The sequence below is a fragment of the Seriola aureovittata genome, chromosome 23 (assembly GCF_021018895.1).
Source record: "Seriola aureovittata isolate HTS-2021-v1 ecotype China chromosome 23, ASM2101889v1, whole genome shotgun sequence".
Taxonomy (NCBI): domain Eukaryota; kingdom Metazoa; phylum Chordata; class Actinopteri; order Carangiformes; family Carangidae; genus Seriola; species Seriola aureovittata.
In genome coordinates, this window is record NC_079386.1 from 6,489,501 (window position 1) to 6,510,290 (window position 20,790).

Consider the following 20,790-nt stretch of genomic DNA (forward strand, 5'->3'; position numbering starts at 1 on the left):
AATGAAAATCAAAACTTTCGTTTTAGCCATTCTTTCACAATAAAATACCACCACCTGCCCCCAGGTGTGTCAGTTAGTTAGTGGTAATTTGATTAAACACACTATTTAAGAATATGCACAACATAAAGTAAAACAATGAATGTATTAAAATCTCAGACAAGTTTGGCTCGTCTACAAGACAGGATAACCTTCAGATGAAATCGGAGTTGACTCGGGGTCACTGCTTTGCCTGGTTGATAATCTGCCTTTGTGAACAGCCACATTATTTATCTTAATGATCAAATTGTTAAAAACTTGCAGACGTGTCAGACAGGATTCTCTATGAGCTTTATTTCCTGCCAGTTTCCTAAAAAAAAAAAAAAGTTGTTGATGCAGCCAATGCTGGGGTGTTCCTTCTTTGACCTAATGAGAAGAAACTTTCAATAACTGTGTACCATCTCATAAGCACCGGTTTATGTTTAACTTTATGTTTAAGTTTTTGTGCACCTTTAAACTTTATAATTTCAACTCCTCTCTGCTCACAGTTTGTTTGTTTGTCGACAGTAAACAGGCCGATTCCCTGGCTGGTGCACAGGTAGTGTCTCCAGCCCCGCTCAGGAATGTGGGAGCTGCAGGTGGTCCAACCTGTTGGGAGTCAACAGATGGTGTTTTGACAAGATTTGGCATTTGGGAACAGATGATGTGCACATGAAGCGCACACAATGCAGTTGCACACTAGCCACTCAGTGTAAATTAGGTCAATATTACAGCTCAGATTGAGTAAAAAAAAAAAAAATCAATATTCGATAAACTTTCAAAATGAATGACTGACAAATTGATATTTGGTCATTTCTTTATTCTAAAAAAAAAAAAACATCCGTCAAACACAAACAGTTCAGTTTCCACAATGTAAACAACTTCTCACATACAGTACACACAAGCAGTTTTTGAAACAAAGAAAACAAGTCCAAGCAAAGTCTAAAGGCAAGCCACGTTAAAGCCAAATGTAGTGACGACAGGCTGCTTCCATTCCCTCTCAGTGCTGCGCTCAAGTCGACACTGGAGGCCTCTTCTAACAAAAGCAGGTGATGTGAAACACAGTTTAAACAAAGGTTCATACATGACTCAGAAGGCAGTGAAAGACAAACAACTGGAATGTGAGGGGAGGCTAGATTCAGCATGACACCAACAGGTTATGTCTAAAAAAAGAAAAAGAAAAAAAAGAAAAATGAAAGTACCATGGAAAATGTTGTTCAGTCATCTACATTTGTTCGTGAAGTTGCCTGATATCAAACCTTAGGAGGCAGAAACTTGACTGTGGCAGGGCTGGGAAGGAAAACGCAGCATTTCCTGACAGTTCACCGTCTAAATTAATCGACGGGTTAATGTTACAGCAGAAACTTCCTGCAGATGCCCTTTGACCTCTCAGGCCTCCTTGCTCTGTGCCTGGACAGGACAGGACTTTTGACTACCACAGAGAAAGCTGCCTTGACTCGACTCACAGGGCGTCACAGAGCTGTCATCACGTCTTTGTAAATTCCTACCATGTGCTGACGAACAGAATACTGAACTGAATCATCTCAAACAACCACTGACATTTTGTGTCTCCTACAGAAACGTTGACCTATATGAATAGTAGATAGAGCAGATAGAGAACTTCACTCTGACATGTCTTTATGTTAAGTGATGCTTCCACCAGCACAAAGACTGGAAACACTCCGGCTGCCTCTGTCCAGAGGTAATGAATCCTCCCACCAGCTCCTCTAAAACCCACAAATTCACATGTTGTATTTCATGTTTAATCCTTAAAGTGTCAAAACCACAACCATTCGTTTTAGGGTTTAGCAGGTGCTGGACTATTTCTTGGTCGGGACGAGTTGCCTGGCAACCAGCTAACCAGGGACTCATGGAAAGAAGCAGAAATAGTCCAGCCACAAAAAAAGTAAACTTGTTTTTGTACAAAGTAAACAAAAGAAATGTGTTGACTGCAGCGTTAGAGGTGTTGTTAGGCAGACTTTGTTACCTTTGGATAGAACCAGGGGAGCTGCTGTTTCCATTGTGCTAAGCTAAGTTAGCCGGCTGCTGGTGGTAGCTTCATAACGACTGTACAGAGTCTTGCCATCTAGTTAACTCTGGACATGAAAGTGATGTCGCACTCTTGTGTCTAACATGTAGCAAGTAGCCAACACTGTAAAACAGCCAACTGGAGACATGGACAAACAGTGTGCTTTTAAAGCAATAACAGACTTTGGCAGAACATTTTTTTCTTTTTCAGTGTACACAAATCTGTAGGAGGTCAGAGAGTCATCCCATCATATCACACACAGGAGCCAATGTGTCGACCAGTGTTTGGGGTTGACGACTGGAAATGTTCCTCAGAAGTAAGCGACATAGCACTGGGCGAGTGAAAATAAACTGTGGCAAAATGTCCTGTTGAAATGTGAGACACAGTCCAACCACACGTGTTAAAAGGCTCCCTTTCTCCTTAGTGCTGAGTCAATAATTATCACCATAATAATAATAAAGTATGCACTATCTAAACTACTTACAGTAACTAACTGTCTATCTAGGGCTCACCTTTAAGTCTAGTCAAAAAAAAGAAAAACATCACTCCAGTAAATACTAGTAATACATGGCTATGAGAGAAGAGAGAGCTGTGATCTCCTGCTCTTCTTTTTCCATTTTTGCCCAAATCTGAACCAACAATTTCAACTATTAAAAGCCAAAGAAAGAAACTCACAGCTTTGAATACAAAGCTCGGTTTCTTTGTACCTTCTCGCTCCTCTTTGAGGGGCCAAGTTTTAAAGCAAAGATCGAATGAAAAGGTGGATTTCTTCACGTTTCCGCCTGTTTTTCTAATTTTCGATTCCGATTTTCTAATCTACACGACCTCTCAGGAGGAGCAGGTTTGGCTCAGATGTGGGCAACTCTCCCTCCATTCTCACCTTTTCTTTCCCTCGTTTAATTCATCATTTGTTTTTCCTGAAGGCTGTTTGGATGACTTGATACCCGCCCGGTCGCACCTACAGTACAGATATATATATATATATATATATATATATATATATATATTTTGTGTGTGTGTGTAAGTGTGTTCAACCACACTCCTCCGCAATCCAGATGTTCAACAGTTGCCATGGAGACGAGCAGGTGGGTTTTCTCTCTGTGGTCATGGCTTTCTTCAACAGCTTGATGATCCAGTGTCTCTTTGTTGTGTTCAGGGATTGTATTCCTTTTGTTCCCAGCATGTTGTGTGTGTGTGTGTGTGTGTGTGTGTGTGTGTGTGTGTGTGTGTGTGTGTGTGTGTGTGTGTGTGTGTGTGTGTGTGTGTGTGTGTGTGTGTGTGTGTGTGACACTAGAGAACTATGGTCTGGAGGTAGGTGTTTGTCAGTACAGTAAAGGGGTTCACTGCCTTACAAAGTGGACTTGTTGAGGGGCCCTCACACTCTTCCTGCCACATTTTACGAGCTGTGACGTCACCATAGGGACCTGAGCGTGTTCAATCGATCATGTGGTCATGTGATGCGTAATGGTCTCAGGAGCGAAGGTTAGGAGCGATAGAGTTACAGGAATTTTCTCTGAGAAGAGAGAAAGCATTGTGTTTGACTGAAAGCTCATTTGTGTGTGTTTGTGTGTGTGTGTTTCTACCCCTATTTTCATACATGTGTGTGTCATCAGTGCGAGTTGGACTGCTCCACTTTGAGCCCGACCAGCGACGGAGGCATCTGCCCTGCCGCAGTGGTGGAGGAGGAGCTGGGAGGAGAAGCCCTGAGGCTGGAGCCCCCGGTGGAGGAAGAGGAGGAAGTCACTGCGGGCCGGATGAGCGGAGGTGGCGGGTGGTTGTGTGGCGCGCGGTTCTGGAGCGGGCGTGTCTGGAGAGGAGGAGGCTGACGGAGGAGGCTGGGGGGAGCCGAGGGAGGCGCTGGGCGCAGCAGCGGAGGAGGCTGGGAGAGAGAAGATGGGGTCTGGGTTGAAGAGGGGGGAGAGGAGCTGCCAGCAGCGTCTGAGGGAGAGTCCTCCATTTTGACCTGAGGGGAGGGAGGAGACAGAGGTGAAGGAGGAGGTTAGGAGGGGGAGGACAATCAGCAGGCAACCAAACAAGATAAGGAGAAAGACAGTTGGATGCAGTTGTGGGAAAAGACAAGAGAGAAGGTGGAGACAGAAACATCAAGGAATCAGAGGGAAAAAGTAAAAAGAGACAGATGACGAGGAGACACATGTTCAGCTTTAAACCCCAGCAGACGCCAGAGAGGACAACTAAATATTACAACCACCTGCTCCTTCTGTCAAACACTCTCATCACATATGATGGATACATTTCACATTAGTCATATAGAACAGATAAAACGGTTCAACGAGGATCTGAAGCTCTGAAGAAGCCGAGTCCTGGAAAGTGTTGGTTCTGATAACAACGTGGAGTTTTACCTCCTAACTTTAAAGTTTCTCTTTGACTCAATTTTATATTGTATTGTGTGACAGCTAAGTACGGACTGAAGACACTGAACAGCCATGTTGTGTCTACATCATTCATTGCTAAACTGTTACAGTTTTTACAAAATATAATATTTACTAATAAGGGATAAACTTGATCTATATTTTTCTTAGTGATAAATTCCATAAAAAGATCCAAACCAACAATGATCTGATCCTAAGTATGACCTGATGCATCTTATCCATCCATACATCTTAAAACACACTGATGTAATGGTGACATGTTCATTACACACTGTAAGTTATTTTCAATTAGTCCCACATACACCTTCCTGCCGCCCCAGATACCTTCTAGTTCATCAACTGTGTATTAATCCGCGGCTGAAAATAGTCCCCCAACAAATGCTCAGTTTCCTCCTGTTTGTTAAGAACTACAGTGTCCAGATCAGGCCTCACCTCGTCCTCCTCTGCGCCTCCATCTGTAGCTGCTGCAATCTCCTCGCCGCTCCTCCTGGGGTCTCTCTGGTCTCGGCTGGTGGCCACCTGCTCGGCCGCCCACTCCCTCAGCACCTCGTCCAGGTTGAACCTGCGTCGATAGCTCACGAAGAACGAACTCACCTGAACCGAAGGAGAAAGATGGAGAGTTAGAGAAGAAATGATGGAGGAGATAAAGTTGTGCGGCATTCAAGGACATGGACGCTGAGAATGGAGGGCAGAAGACAAATGAAAGGAGGAATAATGGAGATTATAGTTATCCTATAAAGAAAAATGCTTATCTAGACATAGGGATGAAGGAGAAATTGCAAAAGAGATGAAAAGCTGATAGGCAGCTCACTCAGAGTAAACTGCAGGGTGGAGGGTGAGACTGAGGTCACAACAGGAGATGAGAAAAGTGATCTTCATAAATCTTTCCCCAAGTTCAACACCTGAGAAAGATGATGCTCACCTGAGCTGGTGTCTTCGTCCCTATCACCTCTGCAATGGCTGCAAAGTCTTTACCGTAACGACGGATAGCTGGAGAGGGGACAGAGGAAAAACATCAGGTTAATGTTGTGTCTATGCGTCACTCATTTCATTGCCCTTAAAGAGCTGCAGGAACAGCTGCTTGCTTTGTGTGTTTCAGAGAAATGGTGCAGTGTGTATCAGAGGAAACAGAAGAGTGAATGTAGAGTGAGCTGGCGTGTTGATGCGTGTTTTCTGTTAACCTTCATCTGAGGTCAGCTGACTGAGTGCACCTGCTCTTTTACAGGCCTGACCTGCTTCACACTCACATCATTTCACACATTCATATCTTTCAGCCCGTGCTTTCGTCTACTGTTTGCACTGCACAGCTGCAGTTGTTGGGGATGGCACACTGCCTGCAGCTGCTGAGGGAAAGGAAAGAGGAGAGTTTTCTTATCTAATCTTAATTTTACCTGACTAGTGGATTAGTACTAGAGGTTTAAGTCTCTTCTCCTGTAACTTCTATGTTTTCGCACTAAATTAACTCAGTGGTTCTCAAACTGATCTAATCTTTAATTGTTTATTGGCAATTATGAGAATTATTTACCTTCATGTTCCATGAATGAGTTACTGTTCTTATGAATAATTTAAACTTTGCTCAAACTGCCAGGGTTTTCGGATACAACAGACACAACACTCTCCTTCTACCTGCTGAACCAAAGAGCAAAATAGACTTCATCATATTTGAGATTTGACTGAGACATTTGCTCAACCACCGTCACCACAGACATCAGATTCAACATCATCAACTACTCAAATGCATTCATGTAAATCACTGCATTATTTCTAAACAGGGATCAGTGTCATTGAAAATATAGCCATAATGATGATAATAATAATTAGATTCAATGTGTTTTATAACCATAACATCTGGTCATAATTGCAAGTAAATGCAATTATAAAATCAGTCATTCAGATCTTAACACCCATTCATGCTGTTGGGTGCCACGGCAGGCAGAACTGTGTGTCCATTAGGGTTGCACGGTATACCGGTACCAGTATAGTACCGCGATACTAGAGTTTTGAAAACGGTACTATACCGGCATTTAAAAACAAACGGTACTTTTATTTCATTTTATTGAATGCAAATGAATTGGTAAATTGGAGCCTGTCTCTTTAAGCACAGCGAGGCCAGCGAGTGTGACGTAGTTGCCCGAGAGGATGTAAGCCGCGTCCCACGCGCACTCGCATGTTTAGACTGAGGAGGAGAGAGAAACGAAAGGTCGCGTCTTAGACAGACGGAGCGGGTTGAAGAATATACCGTAGATAGAGATGGCAGCTGCAGAAAAGCCCGTACTTGTGGTCAAAATAGGGGCCCGAAGTTCGGTGTGGAAATATTTCGGGTTCAAACCGAACGATAAAGGCGAGCCACTGAACCCAGAGGCACCGCAGTGCAAGCGGTGCTACAAAGTGTGTCTCGCAGAAGGAGCCAACACTTCAAACCTGTCGAAACATTTAAAGGACAACCATGCGGACTTGTTCCGAGACTTCAGTCAAGAACGACAGGTGATAATGTTGTTCACCTGTTCACTGCACTGTAATGTCAATGAAAGAAGTACAAAGCCCCTCCCAGCCCAGTAGTAAACCTACAGTAGCCTGCAAACAGAGAGCTAAAACATGTCCATGGTTAATAAATACATTAAAAAATATATTTTTAAAAATTAAATTACATTCTTTAAATATTTAAATAACCCATTAAGGCAATACATAATATAATGAAATATTTTTTACAAAAAGTATCAAAGTATCGAAAAGTATCGAAATACATATTGGTATCGGTATCGAAACAGAAATTTGGTATCGTGACAACCCTAGTGTCCATAGCAACAAATAATACCCACCCTCATGAGCCATGAATCCTCTGAATGCCCCTCTATACGACAAGTGTGTGTGTCTAACTGACAAAGTGCTGTGGACACTGAGCTGGAACAGAAGCAGCTTTACACCTCCTATAGCTTTAATTCACTCTCGTTACAGATGGAATCTGAACCCCAGTAGCTCCTATGTATTCCAGCTGCATCAGATTATCACAAGCGAAGCACTAAGACCTAATATGACCTAATAGCTCTGGTTCTAACAAACCATGGAGACTGAACACAGCAACTACATCAGCAAACAACTTGTTTTTATTTCCATGGCATCATGGAAACAATGCAAATTAGGTAAATTAGTCAGGTAATAGATTTAAAAACTAAATGCTATTTTCACAGACCAGGTAATGACACATTGTTCTCACATTATTTCTCAGATGTTTTAGGAGATATGATGAAGGAATGCAACGGAGACATACTGTCTCCAAAGATGATCTGCTGAGTGTCTCTGTTATTGATTTCTGCTTTAGAACATAAAAGCGTTGAATCAAAGAGCAAATTAAGTTTTGTTCTTCAGCTCTCGTTCCCAAACTGTTCCTCTTATCTCTCTTTATACCAGTAAAGAACTACATCAAATAACTTATAGTCTTGTTTTTAACCTAAATAAACATTTTTAGTTCTAATCAATCCTAATATTAATATTATTGGCAAAATGTAAGTCACTGATTTCTCCAGTCAAAACACTGCAGAAGTTCCTGGGGTGGAGGCAATGGATGGATGGTGCAATAATTCAGGAGAGACACTGTATGCAATGTATGTATGTATACAATACTAACACATGCAGTACAGACAGTTCCTGTGTGTGGACAATATGAATATGAATGTGTCCAACAATCTGACTTCTGCCTGTGAATGTGAGGCAGAAAGAGGAGAGCTAGTAACATGAGGTGACCTGTAGGAGGGGAAGGAAGATGATGCTGCAGCCTTCACTCACCCTGCACAGCCAGGAGCTGCTCCTCTGTGGTCCAACGAGAGTTCATCTTAGGGGCAGGCTGGGAGAGAGTCGGGAGAGATTAGAGCGTGAGGGGGGTAAAGTGGGTGGTCAGAAAGAAGAGGAGAGAGAGGGGAAAATGACAGCAAGAGAGCAAAGAGTAGATTAAGACTAATCTCAGTCCCACAAGGGGTGAAATAATATCTGGAGTTGGGGAAGGGCAGAGTGAATAACTGAAAGAGGAGAGGGACAAACTGGAGAGATCAGGGACGGAGAAAAGTGAAGACAGGCAGGAAACAAAGATCAAAGCAGGGATAGATGGTGGATGTAAAGGAAGGAAAATGTAGAAAGAAAAAAAGATTTACCTCTGCAGGTTTGAACCCATCAACACCTTCATTTAGACTCTGTTTCACACTACTGTTGTTCTGTTTAATAGACTGAACCTGAGAGAAAGAGTGGAGGGACAGAAAGAGAGGGGACAGTGTGGTAAGTAAGTTTTCTGACTGGTAGCACTGATGCTGTTATAACAAAAAGCTGTAGCTCAAAATACATAAACATAGTGTGTCACAAGTCTTGCTGTTGCTGATGCAGTTTTAAAATGTGACCAGTAACAGTAGATCTTATAAGTCCCTCTGTGTATTTTAAGTGCATTTACACTTTCCAGTCAATCGGATGACCAAAGAAAAAGGCCAGATTAAAAACATACTTGTCTCTTGAGTGACACCAACTGTGTGTCCAGCTGTCGTACAGTTAGCACCCCAGCATCGTGAGAGGCTGACAGGGACATGATGTCTCCCTGGTCCAGGTGCATGCCTTTGGGTGGCCTGCGGCGGGCTCTGAGCGGGTGGTGGCGGTACTGAGCCCCGATGCTTTCCTTCTTTATCGGCCCAGAGCGACTGGGCGTGGCCTTGTCAGAGCTGGTGCTGCTGGGGTTCTGTTTCACTGCCTTGGTCGACAGAGGAATCACACAAATATTAGAAATGAGCTTCAGGCACATTATTACATTTTTACAACATCAACACGACGGCAGCGTTACATTTATGCATAATAAATGAAGCAGAAATTGAAGGATATAGCGAGCATTGATTTGGTTGGACTGATTTCCTCAGGCAAGTCATGACTAAAAACTAAAGTGTGTTTATATAAGCATTCACACACAGTCTGTCAGTCAAACAAATACTATTAAGTTTTTCATTCCTCACCTCTTTCTTGTTGTCAATCTCAAAGTCACTGTCACTGCCAGGGTCTCCTTCCTCCAGCTCATCATTACTGCAAGAAAAAGAAGAAGAAATTAAACTAAACACACCCATGCTTCGGCTTTGTCCACATCCAGCTGTCTAAATTAAAACTATGTTTGATATAATCCAAAATTATTCCTGAAATGCTCAAAAATGTCAGCTGAAAATGACAAGAAATAATATCAAAAGGATCTCATTTATATTCATGAGGCTCTTGTTTCCCCAGGATGACATGCTTATCAAGTGTCATTTAACAAAAGCGTTTTGTAAATGTCAGATCTCAGGTGAGTAGTTTCTGGGAGAACTTAAAGTTTCCTTTCCTCAGTCCTTCCTCTAATAGTCACTCTTCCCTCAGTCCATCCCTCTACTCATCCCAGCCTTCTCCTCTCCCTTCATTCTCTGTTTCCCCCTGGGGTTATTATTAAAGTTTCATGGTTTCTCATGCCTGTCATCTTTCTCTCTCTTGCTGACCAGCCTCCTGGCCTGTCGGTCCATGACTGAGGTCCTGGTCCTGGTCTTCTTCCAGCTGTAGTAGTACTTTACCAAACTGGAGATCAGCTTGTCTGGAAGCTACACACAAACACAGACAATCAATAAATTGAGTATTAAATTATCAAAAAATGAAATGAAATGACAGCAATTCCTATACTAAATATACTGGGGTGTGCGTGTTTGTGCGTGTGTGCGTATGTGGTATCTTCCCAGTCTCTCACCATCTGCTGGATGCGATGGAAGCTCTTGCCGTGGAAGCTGAAGGCCTGTTCAAACAGCACTTTATCCTCGACCGTCCACTCGTCTGGGAAGGGGGTGAAGTTGGCGAGGTCGGCCAGTGAGCGTTCCACGTCGTGTTTGTGCCACAACAACATGCCCAGGGCCTGATGGAGCGGTGAGGACAGAGGGATGGCGAAGAAATGGGGGAGTGTGTCATAGGAGGGAGCAAAAAAAGACAAACACAGGTAAAAAAAAGTTAAGCTGCTGTAAAATGTAGGTGATATTAGGCTAGACCTTTTAAATATACCACTATCTATGTCGTTTAAGTTTTAAAGAAAAATATGGAAAGATGAAACTAACCTGCTCCATGTTGTACCCATGTTTCTCTTTAGCCATCAGGATGTACTCATCCACTAGAAGAAGAGAAAATGGGTTTAAAAGGAAGTAAGAGGGGGTAAAGATCAGTAAGAGAAGGAGAAATGAAGAGAAAGAGAGCAACAAAAAGAGAAGAAAGGCAGTGGAGTATAGTACGAGGTAATAGCATTTTGGGGAGGGTTGCACAGGAAAACCAGGTAGAGAAGGTCAAGATTTAAGGAAAAAGAATTTGCATAAATGAAGGAGAGAGAAGAAAGATGGAGGTGAAGAGAAAGTGCACATAAACAGACAGAATGAAGGTTTTAATTACTATATTCCTCTGTCAGCATATAGTCACTAAACTGAAGGTCAAGTTGTTAAGCTTGTACCAGTGAATCTGAGGTAAGGTCTGTGTGTGTGTGTGTGTGTGTGTGTGTGTGTGTGTGTGTGTGTGTGTGTGTGTGTGTGTGTGTGTGTGTGTGTGTGTGTGTGTGTGTGTGTGGCTTACACATTGCATCAGACAGCTGACTGTTGGGACACCACACCAACATGCTCCTCTGGTCCTTTTCATTGTAGCGGGTTGGACTGTCTATAATGAAAACAAAAGCAGACAGTTTCAGACACTAGATCGAGACATAGAGCTTACACTTACATTTGAGTCTCTTTCGCTCAGTCACATCAGTTATTTGTGCCTTTTATTAACTTTTACTTTCTTCCTCCCTCTTCTTTGCATGTTTTATCCTGCCTACACTACATCTTTGGCTCCATCTTCATTAGGAAGAAAGGCGAGGAGGAGACAGTGACGTGCCAGAAGACAATAAGAGGGAGGTAGGTCTAACTGCTCCTATCTTCCTCTGGTGCAATGTGATTGTTGTGGGGCAACTTCTTCTTTCTCTCTGGATATTATGGTAGTTGTTTTCCCACTGTTCAGCCATTTTACTTCTACTTCTCATACCAGTCATCAGTGTATCTCACTAAGCACTGCTTCATAATCTTTAAACCTTTTCTAACTTTACTCTAATCCAACGTTTTTTGTGAAATGTAAGAAAAAATAGTTGAGGTCCATTTGTGTTTACCGAAGCAGATATGATAAATAAAATAAAGGGTTTAAATATTGCAGAGCTAACCCTTTAATTTATTAAACAAAGACTTCACACCCACCTCAGAGACCTTGACTGTGCGGTGTTGCAAGCAATTCTAATTATCTAACACATTTTCTAACTTTTAAGACTTCTACTTCATCTTTATTGGATTCATTTAAGGCCTTTAATACACAGATACCTTTAATACACAGATACCTTGATACATGAATTAAGCATTCATGTAAACCTGTCAATCTGAGCTGTGTGGAGGAAGTATCAGTCCTGTGTTAAATGTCACAATTTCTGCGGTTCCCATTAGTCAGTAATTATTGTTGCGTCACTTAATCCCATTAATTTTGCCAGAATTTCTTTCTAACTTTTGTTGCACTTCCCCACCTTATTCTGTGCTGCCTGAATGACTGAGTAACTGAAAATTATTACCATGAGATGAATTTTATTCCCATATTAAACTGTGTAAACTGTGATCTAACATTTAAGCAGGTAGGGTAAAACATCTGGAAGAAAACAGGGAGACAGAGAGATATCATTTCAGACATTTTGCTAGTTCTACTTCCCCTCTCCATTTTCCTGGATTTCCACAGTAACACTGGTCATTTGACCTTCATTTCTCTCATCATCTGCATTCCCCTCCTTCCTCCATTTCAATGTCCTATAGTCACCTCTATGTCTCCTTCTCAGCCCTGATTTCCTCCCCCTCTCTCTCTGATGAACTCACTTTTTATTTCTCTGTCATTTCCCTTTCTCCCATTCTTTCCTCTATGCCAGCTTACCTGGTTTGAACTCTGGGATCTGAGCCTGGTAATCTCCTCCCACTCTGATCATACTGTCTGTAGAAGGAGACACAAGATGAACATGACTTTATAAAGTATTTCAAAGAGAGATAGATAAAGTGTGGTAAAGGGGATGGGGGACTAGTATTCAAGTAACAAGGCAGAAATTTCACTAGTAGTTGCAGAGCTGGATAGACTGGATCATAAGAAGGAGGATATCAGATCAGACAGGAGGAGAGCCATCTATAGGGCGACAGAATAAACAACAGATTATGATAAGCATCTTCTATTGTGGATGTGCTAAGCCATCTAATGGGCTTCGGTATTGGTTTACCGAATCAAGTCTCTGCCTCTACAATATCAAAGTCCGTTAGACAACTACACATGAACTCAGAGAACTGAAGTTTCATCCAATTAATTTCTTCTCAATGACAAAATACTGTATCAGCTAAATCATTTTCTTGTAAGGTGTACAGTGCAGTGTTAACTTAAGCAAAGTCTTGAAATGTTTATTAGTTTTAGTCAAATTTGATTTTTGTTAAGCTTTAGTCTAGTTTTAGTCAGCGCCATCTCATTTTCATCATACACTCATTATTGTTATTTATGCATTTTGAGGCTAAAGCTGTTGCCATCATTGAGTCCAGTTACCATAGTTACAGGTGTCTCGCAAGGTCTACATGTCCCAATCCAGTTAGCATTTCCAAACTCTGTCGGTTTAAACAGATCTCTGTAATCTAAGATAGTGCTGTTGTTCCTGTTAACATGGTGTTACTGCAGCTACCTGTGCTGTTCACTGCAGAGCAGTGAGTCACTCACAAGCTGGATTCACTCATCTGGTCACTAAAATACTCTTCATTTTCTAGTTTTAGTTTGAGAGAAGACATTATATTGTAGCTTAACATCAATACTGTGATCTTTGTTTAGCAAACATCTAGAGGACGATTTAGATGGACCGCTGAAATTAAGCCTGGAACTTACTTGTCTAATTCTCAGTGGATTGTGGATGAATTTATTCCATAAATCGGTTTCTTCCAAGAACAGGTAACATCAGATAACATTACTGACAGACACATAACTTTGCAAGGTGTTTCTTATTGTTAATAGTGCAACAGATAAAGCAGCTAAATCACCGTCTGAACTGTGGAGGAAACTGTTTTACTAATCAGAAGATATAGTGTTTGCTCCCATGAGGCCTGCAGGTTGTTGTACTTTGCATTAAAACATGTCCATTTGTCCGTCTTTCACATTATTGTTTAGTTTTTATTTGTTAACAAACGTAATATATTTCATCATAGTTCTTGTTTTGAAAGGTTACTTTTTATTTAGTTTTAGTCTGTATTTTGTGAAAAACAGGTCATTGTCGAATATTTTTTGTCATAGTTTTCATTAACAAAATTAACACTGGTACAGTGGAATTCAACAGCTCTCTACAAGGCATGGACATAAAACACTGCAGGAAACCCTGAGGATATGTAATTAGTTTTAAACAGCGCAAACAATTCTGAAGTACTCATGTTAAGAAACACACTGCCTGCAAACATTTTCAGGTCAAGGATGGAAAACACATTTGGATGACAACTTCCACAAATAGAGACTTCCTTTAATCAAAAATCTGAATTACAATGGCTCTAATGGTTTTATAAGATCAAGAATTGCTTGCTATACTTAATATATTGTTCTACTTATTTGGGCTTTTGTTTGGTTCTACCATGACAGCAGGAAGCTCTCAGTCACAGCATATAACTTGTCTCTTTACACAAGAGAACAATTAAAATTCAGAAATAGCATATGACGTGAAAGTATCACTACCTGTGATATTTTTATCATGAGAACATCCAAATTAAATAAACCCACACAGGAAGTGTGATAGTGGATGGCAGACATTAAGTAATTAGTGCTGTGGTGAAGCTAGCGAGAATCAGAAGAGATGGACAGAGGGTGGATAGCAAGGAACGAAGAGAGACTACAAGTGGAGCAAGGAAGCAGACCAGAAGGAGGAAGAGACAGATTACTGTTTCCACAGGGACAGAGGACAGGAAGAGAGGAGAAGGGGGTGATAGAAACTGGAGTAGATGGTAAGAAATGGGTGGGGAGAGGCAGGAAGGGGAACAGAAAAGATGAAAGAAAAATGGGTAGAAAGAAAGACGGAGGCAGGATAGGAGACACTGGCTGAGAGAAAAATGAGGGAGAAATGAGACCAATTGATGAGGAAAATGAGGAAATGAAATGGAAGACTGAAGATGGATGGAGGAGGTGGAGGTGGGGATAAATGTGGTGGTTGCAATAATATGGGTAGTGACGTGCCTTTAGAACAATCCCTAACTATTCCGGTTGTACTGCTGTGTTTGATCTAAAAATGTGTCCCAGGTCCATGTGCAGGGTGAGATAATAGTTATAAAATGAAAAGATCAACAGCAAGTCAGTGGGTGAAGGAGAAAATGGAGGAAGGAAAGATGTATGTGGGCAGAGGATGACAAGGATGGAAGAGTGTGGGAAGGGGGTGGAGGAGAGAAGGAGGGGACGACAGAGAAGAGCAGTGTGCAGGGACTGAAGAAGCACTGCAGCAATGCATTGAATGCAACCGGAACAGCTGCCATGATGTATCTGTACAATGGAAATGTCTGCATCTAAGAACACTTTGTGCACTCTTCATGTTAGATCAGAAAACACAGTAGATACATGTTAAATCAATTCTCAACTTAGGGAGAGAATTCAACTCTGTATAATATACTTCAGTTTAACGTGTTGAAAATCTCTACCATGAGCATGCTCTTCATCACTGCTCTCCTCCTCAGAGTGTGGTTGGCTGTTGCCATTGGTTACAGTCTTGGCTCTGCTCCTGGACAGGACCCCGGCCCCCGAGCGCTCCATCACTGAGGGCATATCTGCAAAAAACAAACAAACAAAACAACAAAACACAAACCTTAAATATTAAGTTTCACCACTGGCACCCCTGTTCAATATTCAACATCCCATAAATCTATCAGTTAACTCTGTTTTTAACGAGTTGGCTCCTATGTGTTTTCACTTGAAACCCTATAAAACTTCATTCACTCTTGTAAAGTACAACAGCACCTTATGCTGCTACCCTGGAAGCATTCCCATTATTTTCCCTTGAGCTGAGTTTATTTTTCCAAACACTGGTGTACATACAATACATAAGAGAACTTCGTTCATCCACTCAACAACTCAGTTATCGCTCCCTGACCCTCATTATCATTCAACAGCTCTCAGTGTCACTTAATAACTTGGTATCTCTCAAATCAAAAGGACCTTACACTGGCAACAGTTGAGTGGGACATTAGGCGATGAAGATGCCACAACATGGCCTTTATTTGTTGGCTGACACACATCTGTTACTAATCTCTAGGTTCCGGCTAAGGTTAAGTTCTCATCTTCTTCTGCCAAGCATTGACCTCAAGAGCACAACCACCCACAGTCCACAGGCATTTCTTCAGTTTGTTGATCACTCATTCACTTTTTCCTTTGTTATTCTGACTAATTAAAAGCATGCTCCTGTCATCGGGGCACCACCAACAAACAGAACAGTGCTAGTGAGCTGGACCATGGTTTAAGACATGTTTTTGGTTTTAACATGAGAGCTAACATGACTAATCAATCTACAGAAAATAATCTGCAATCATTTTGATAAACAATTAGGGATGCTCCAATCTGACTTTCTCTTCCCTGATACAACTTCCAGTACTTCAACTCAGGGTTTCTACCTGACACAGAGCACTGATCCCTTACCAGTGCTCTCTTTTTCACATATTTCAACTCTCCAAAACCTCACTGCATGGAACTGGAATCATTTTTATGCAAGGTAACATGAGGCAACGTTCGGCTGTGGCACTAAAAGCTGAGTTGACAGCTTCCAGTGAATAACTGTAACTGATAGCAGCAACAATTAATTTTATTAAGACATTGATAGAGAAACTTTAATTTATGTATAACTGACTTGATTAATAATTTTAGTCATTTTTCATCAAAAATCTCAAATGTTCCCTTGTTTCTGCTTCTTGCTGAAGTTTTGTTGCTTTTCTTTGTCTTACGTGATAATGAACTAAATATCTTCAGGTTTTGAAGAGACATTGCTATTGGCAATTATACACTAATTCTTGACATTTTATAGACCACACCAAACAATATAATTGATTATTTAAGAAAATAAGCCCTAAGAAACACTAACACATCTTATTAGTTCAGAGCAATATTAGTAACAGTGAATCTGACAAATTTTGACAATGAAAAACAAATAGATTTTTCCAGCACTCTAACATTTTCAAAGCTGAAATGATTAGTTGATTAATCGATTATTCAACTGACAGAAAACGATTCTTTTAAGCAAAAATGCTACAATTTATCTGAATATTTGCTGGTTGTCTTAGTCTTCCATGGTAGAAAAAAATTATATTTGGTTTTATGTATTGAGTTTTATGTTATGAATATTGGTTGGACAAAACAAGCTGTTTCAACATGTTAACCTGAGCGTTCAGAAATCATAATAGGTATTTTCAATATTTTCAGATGTTTATAGACCAACAGATTAGTAGAGATAAAATTAGGTCAGCTCCTTTGGTCAATCTAAAGTGAAAATGGTCTGTAGTTGTAAAATTTTGTGTATGCGAAAAAGACAAAAATAGTGATGTTGTTTTGCCCTGACCTGACCCTATATTGAACAGGTCTATGCATATTCAATTACACTATTAAGAAGTCCAAATGTGGTGTCTTATTTTTAGCCTGGCATCATTTCCAGTCTCCAATATGAACATGTATGCATAGCAAAAAATCAAACTGCAATCCATCATATGCCTCTTTAAACATGTCAAGGAAATCCATACTGGCACAGTGAACCCCTCCAAAAGCCAGGGAAAGCCTTAAAAATTGTCAAACACGCATCTACACACACACACACACACACACACACACACACACACACACACACACACACACACACACACACTCACACACACACACACACACACACACACACACACTCACTCACTCACACTCACTCACACACACACACACACACAAACACAACTGCACACTGCAACTGACAAGTGGCAGAATCTGAAAAACAACGTGGAAAAAACGTGCCATGGATAACATGAGAGCCCTCCTTCATGAAGGGGGCTCTCATTTTAAGTGTCATCTACAGTCAGTGCTATATCATTACGTGTCCAAGCCTCGTTTTCTTCCCCTCTCTCTCTCTCTCTCTCTCTCTCTCTCTCTCTCTGCATCTCCGACCCAGTGAGTCCTACAGTTGCACAAAAGACTAGACGGTCAGCTCAGGACACAGCTCCACACGGTAAAAAGTATCCCACCAAAGCTGCTTCCTCCTACACAAACAGTGCGGTTACAAACGACAGTTGACCACAAACAAAGACATCGATATCTGTGACAGAACAGGGTATAAACAACAATTACGTCCAAAGAATTTGAATTGCAAACACTTGCTTTCTGTCGTCACCACATCAGCAACTTCATCTCCAGTTTACTAACTTGAAATGCAGCCAGAACAAAGCAGGGACGCGCAGCTATGTGACAAACGGGCTCAATCCCTCATATTAAACATGAGCAGTTATGCTGCTGGAGGGGGTAGAGGGCAATCTTTACAGCCCGAGAGATTAAATCACATATACCAAACTCAGGGTAGACAATACAACTGTCTGAGGCTCTCTGGGGGTCTTTGTCTGTCGCTCCCGGTGCCCCCCAAAACTACAACAGCTGTCCTCTCTAACTTCACTGGAAAATCACACCTTCCAAACCTAGATCCACCTTTGTCCACTTAAGTCTATCCCGATGTATTAGAGTTTGGTAAATCGCTGAAGCTACAGCTACCAAGGAGAAAGAGCTGTATAATCCCGCCCAGGTTCACTTTCAGGGAGAGTTTGGGGGGCTGTGGTAGCCTCGGACACTGCGACGGTAGCCTCGATGTCCACCAGAATAATCAACTTTTATGAGCTATACGAGCTAACACAAAAATACACAACTGCTAACTCGGCTAGGCAAGATCTATTTGTAGTAATAAGTATTGCTCAACCTCCCACTTGTGCCTACTAGCCTGATTAATTTCCACTACCTCTGACCAGCGTAAGGAAAGCTTTTCTAAGTTTCTGTCACTTGACTTCAATATTAGGAAAATCGGATTCTATTGTGCAAAATGGTACGCAAAACGACGAAAACATAAATCATTGTTTATTAAGTGCAAGGTATTACATTTATTTTTTTGCTACAATATAAATTTCTAAAAGGGTAGTTTGATACGCGTCTCCTCTTTGATGCCTCATCTTTGACTCATACTGACAAATAACGTTGACAATAATAGTCCTAACTGACTAATAGTATGCTCATGGGTCTCAGAGGTACAGTGGCATTTTTGTATCTGGTAAAGGTAATACTGTAATATTACTATAGGGACTCAATTTTAAGCACTCCTATGTAATTATAAAATATTGGTTTTCAATAAATAAGTTCATTATAAAACCTCAGAAAAAATATGAGGTGGTGGATTTGTGCAAGGCGTTTTATGTGAGCTATGTTTGCTAACTAAATCAATATTTTCATAGCTTTTCTGAGCAGTTATCTGTGTGCTGTGTGTCAGACTTTGAAGTCCTTTTGTTTTCCCCACGCTTACGTTGCTGTTACTACTACTGACGCTACTGTCTGCTGCTGCTGGCATGGAGTAAAAACTCGTTCTCTAGGTTATTATAACTCTACTTGGCGGTCCGTTTCAGGACCTTTAGCTGCAAACTGCCTCACTTTGAACGCCCCAAATAATTTCTGGTGGCTGAACAATAAGAAGCGGGCGACAATTCACTGCTCACCAAAGTGCAATCTGAACTCAAACCCAGTTGGTCGTTGGGATGCTAACGTTAGCCAGTTAGCTTGCGGCTAGTACCCTCGCGTTACATTAGTAACGTTAATAGTTGGAAGTCGAGATAACAGTCACACTGTACCTGTGTTTCGTTTCTCTCCGCTTTCCCGCACTCAAAACTTATCTGCGCCTCTGGTCGCCGTTTATAATCCCCTCGGAAGTGCTAAAAGATAACTACTGAACCTAAAACGGCTTAATTCTTGCCTAATTGATGAACACAGTCAGTACAATGAAGTGAACAGCATGGATAGATGGAAGCAGCCGTGAGTGCGAGTGTGTGCCGGGGAGCCGGACAACACCCGGAGAAAAGTGAGGTGGACGTCCGCTCGGATGCGTTCGCCTCTCCCAACCAGCCGTTTGGATTGACAAAAAGTAGTTCTGCAAAACTATGAAGTGTAGCCTACTCCTGGTTTTGAAATGTTGTTGCTAAACATGTCATTTGACATCTTCCAATTCTTTTCCTAGCTCCCCTTAATAAAAAGCTTTGGTGAAAACAAAATCATCTTTTTAATCTGTATACCTGGTAATTCACACAATGCTTAGTATTTACAGTTAATCTCCTTGAAATAGCAGGAGAAAGAAGACGCGGTTATATTTCATAGAAACGCTTTCTGTTTTAGACTCTTAATCTGCCATCTATCAAAATCCCATAAATTTGGGACTACTTGCCAGTGTGTCGGCGGAGGGATTCGTCAACTGTGCATCTCCGTGCTGAGCCAGGCTGTCCAGACTTGTACTGATGTATGCATGGTGGAGAAAAGGGCAGGAGAGTGGGGTATAATTGAACAGTGTGTATGTGTGAATGTGCATGTGTGAGAGCGTGCACGTGTCTTCAAGAGCGTGCGTGACTTTTCCCATGACCTGTCAATGACTCAGATAAATAATAATAATAATGTACTTTCCTTATTTATTTTTTTATTTATAATGTCGAACAATTCATAGAGTTCTGCCCAGTGTCTCTATGTGTGTGTATGTTCATCAGTCTGTGCATATGTGTGTGAGTGCACAGGTAGAACAGTGTGTGTGTGTGTGTGTGTGTGTGTGTGTGTGTGTGTGTGTGTGTGGTGTGTGTGTGTGTGTGTGTGTGTGTGTGTGTGTGTGTGTGTGTGTGTGTGTGTGTGTGTCTGTGTGTGTGTGTGTGTGTGAGCAGAATAGGGAGTGTTTTTCAGTGATAGCTGAAGCAGAATTTCTCACACCTGATGCTGGCAATAAGCACAATAACCCCCACAATAACACACACACACACACGCATACGCACACACACGCACACACACACACAGCCTGCTGTTACCTTCACAAGTGCCTGGTGCTGACATGTAACAGTCTGTTACATACTCCTCCAGCTTTTTCTCTCCCTACTTTCTCCTGGCATCACCACCTCCTCATTTTCCCCCACCTCCTCTTTATCATCCCAGTTCTATCCCTCTCCCACCTTATCTCCATCTCCTCTGTGATGTCTCTTGTTTGTCATCCACCTTTTCCTCTCCACACCTCTGCCTCCTGCTCCTCTCTGTACCTCC

At 41.6% G+C, this 20,790-nt stretch overlaps 1 protein-coding gene across 1 annotated transcript; it reads right to left on the bottom strand.

Annotated features, from left to right (window-relative positions):
- Positions 1-820: 820 nt before the first annotated feature.
- On the bottom strand, positions 821-19,676 carry rcor2 (REST corepressor 2). The gene is made up of 14 exons (XM_056369562.1): positions 19,353-19,676; positions 15,150-15,275; positions 12,391-12,447; positions 11,026-11,106; positions 10,524-10,576; positions 10,166-10,327; positions 9,898-10,022; positions 9,417-9,483; positions 8,921-9,160; positions 8,580-8,657; positions 8,218-8,275; positions 5,357-5,424; positions 4,867-5,028; positions 821-4,007 (listed from the first exon to the last, which is right to left on the bottom strand). The coding sequence occupies exons 2-14, from the start codon at positions 15,271-15,273 to the stop codon at positions 3,654-3,656; spliced, it is 1,629 nt and encodes a 542-aa protein (XP_056225537.1). The 5' UTR covers positions 15,274-15,275; positions 19,353-19,676; the 3' UTR covers positions 821-3,653.
- Between the last annotated feature and the right edge of the window lie 1,114 nt (positions 19,677-20,790).

Coding starts and splice junctions, on each gene's coding strand:
- rcor2 (XM_056369562.1), bottom strand. CDS start 15,273: ATGCCCTCAGTGATGGAGCGCTCGGGGGCCGGGGTCCTGTCCAGGAGC. Junction 10,577..11,025: donor TCAGCTGTCTGATGCAATGT/GTAAGCCACACA, acceptor CTCTTCTTCTAG/TGGATGAGTACATCCTGATG. Junction 8,658..8,920: donor TGGTGTCACTCAAGAGACAA/GTATGTTTTTAA, acceptor TCTTTCTCTCAG/GTTCAGTCTATTAAACAGAA.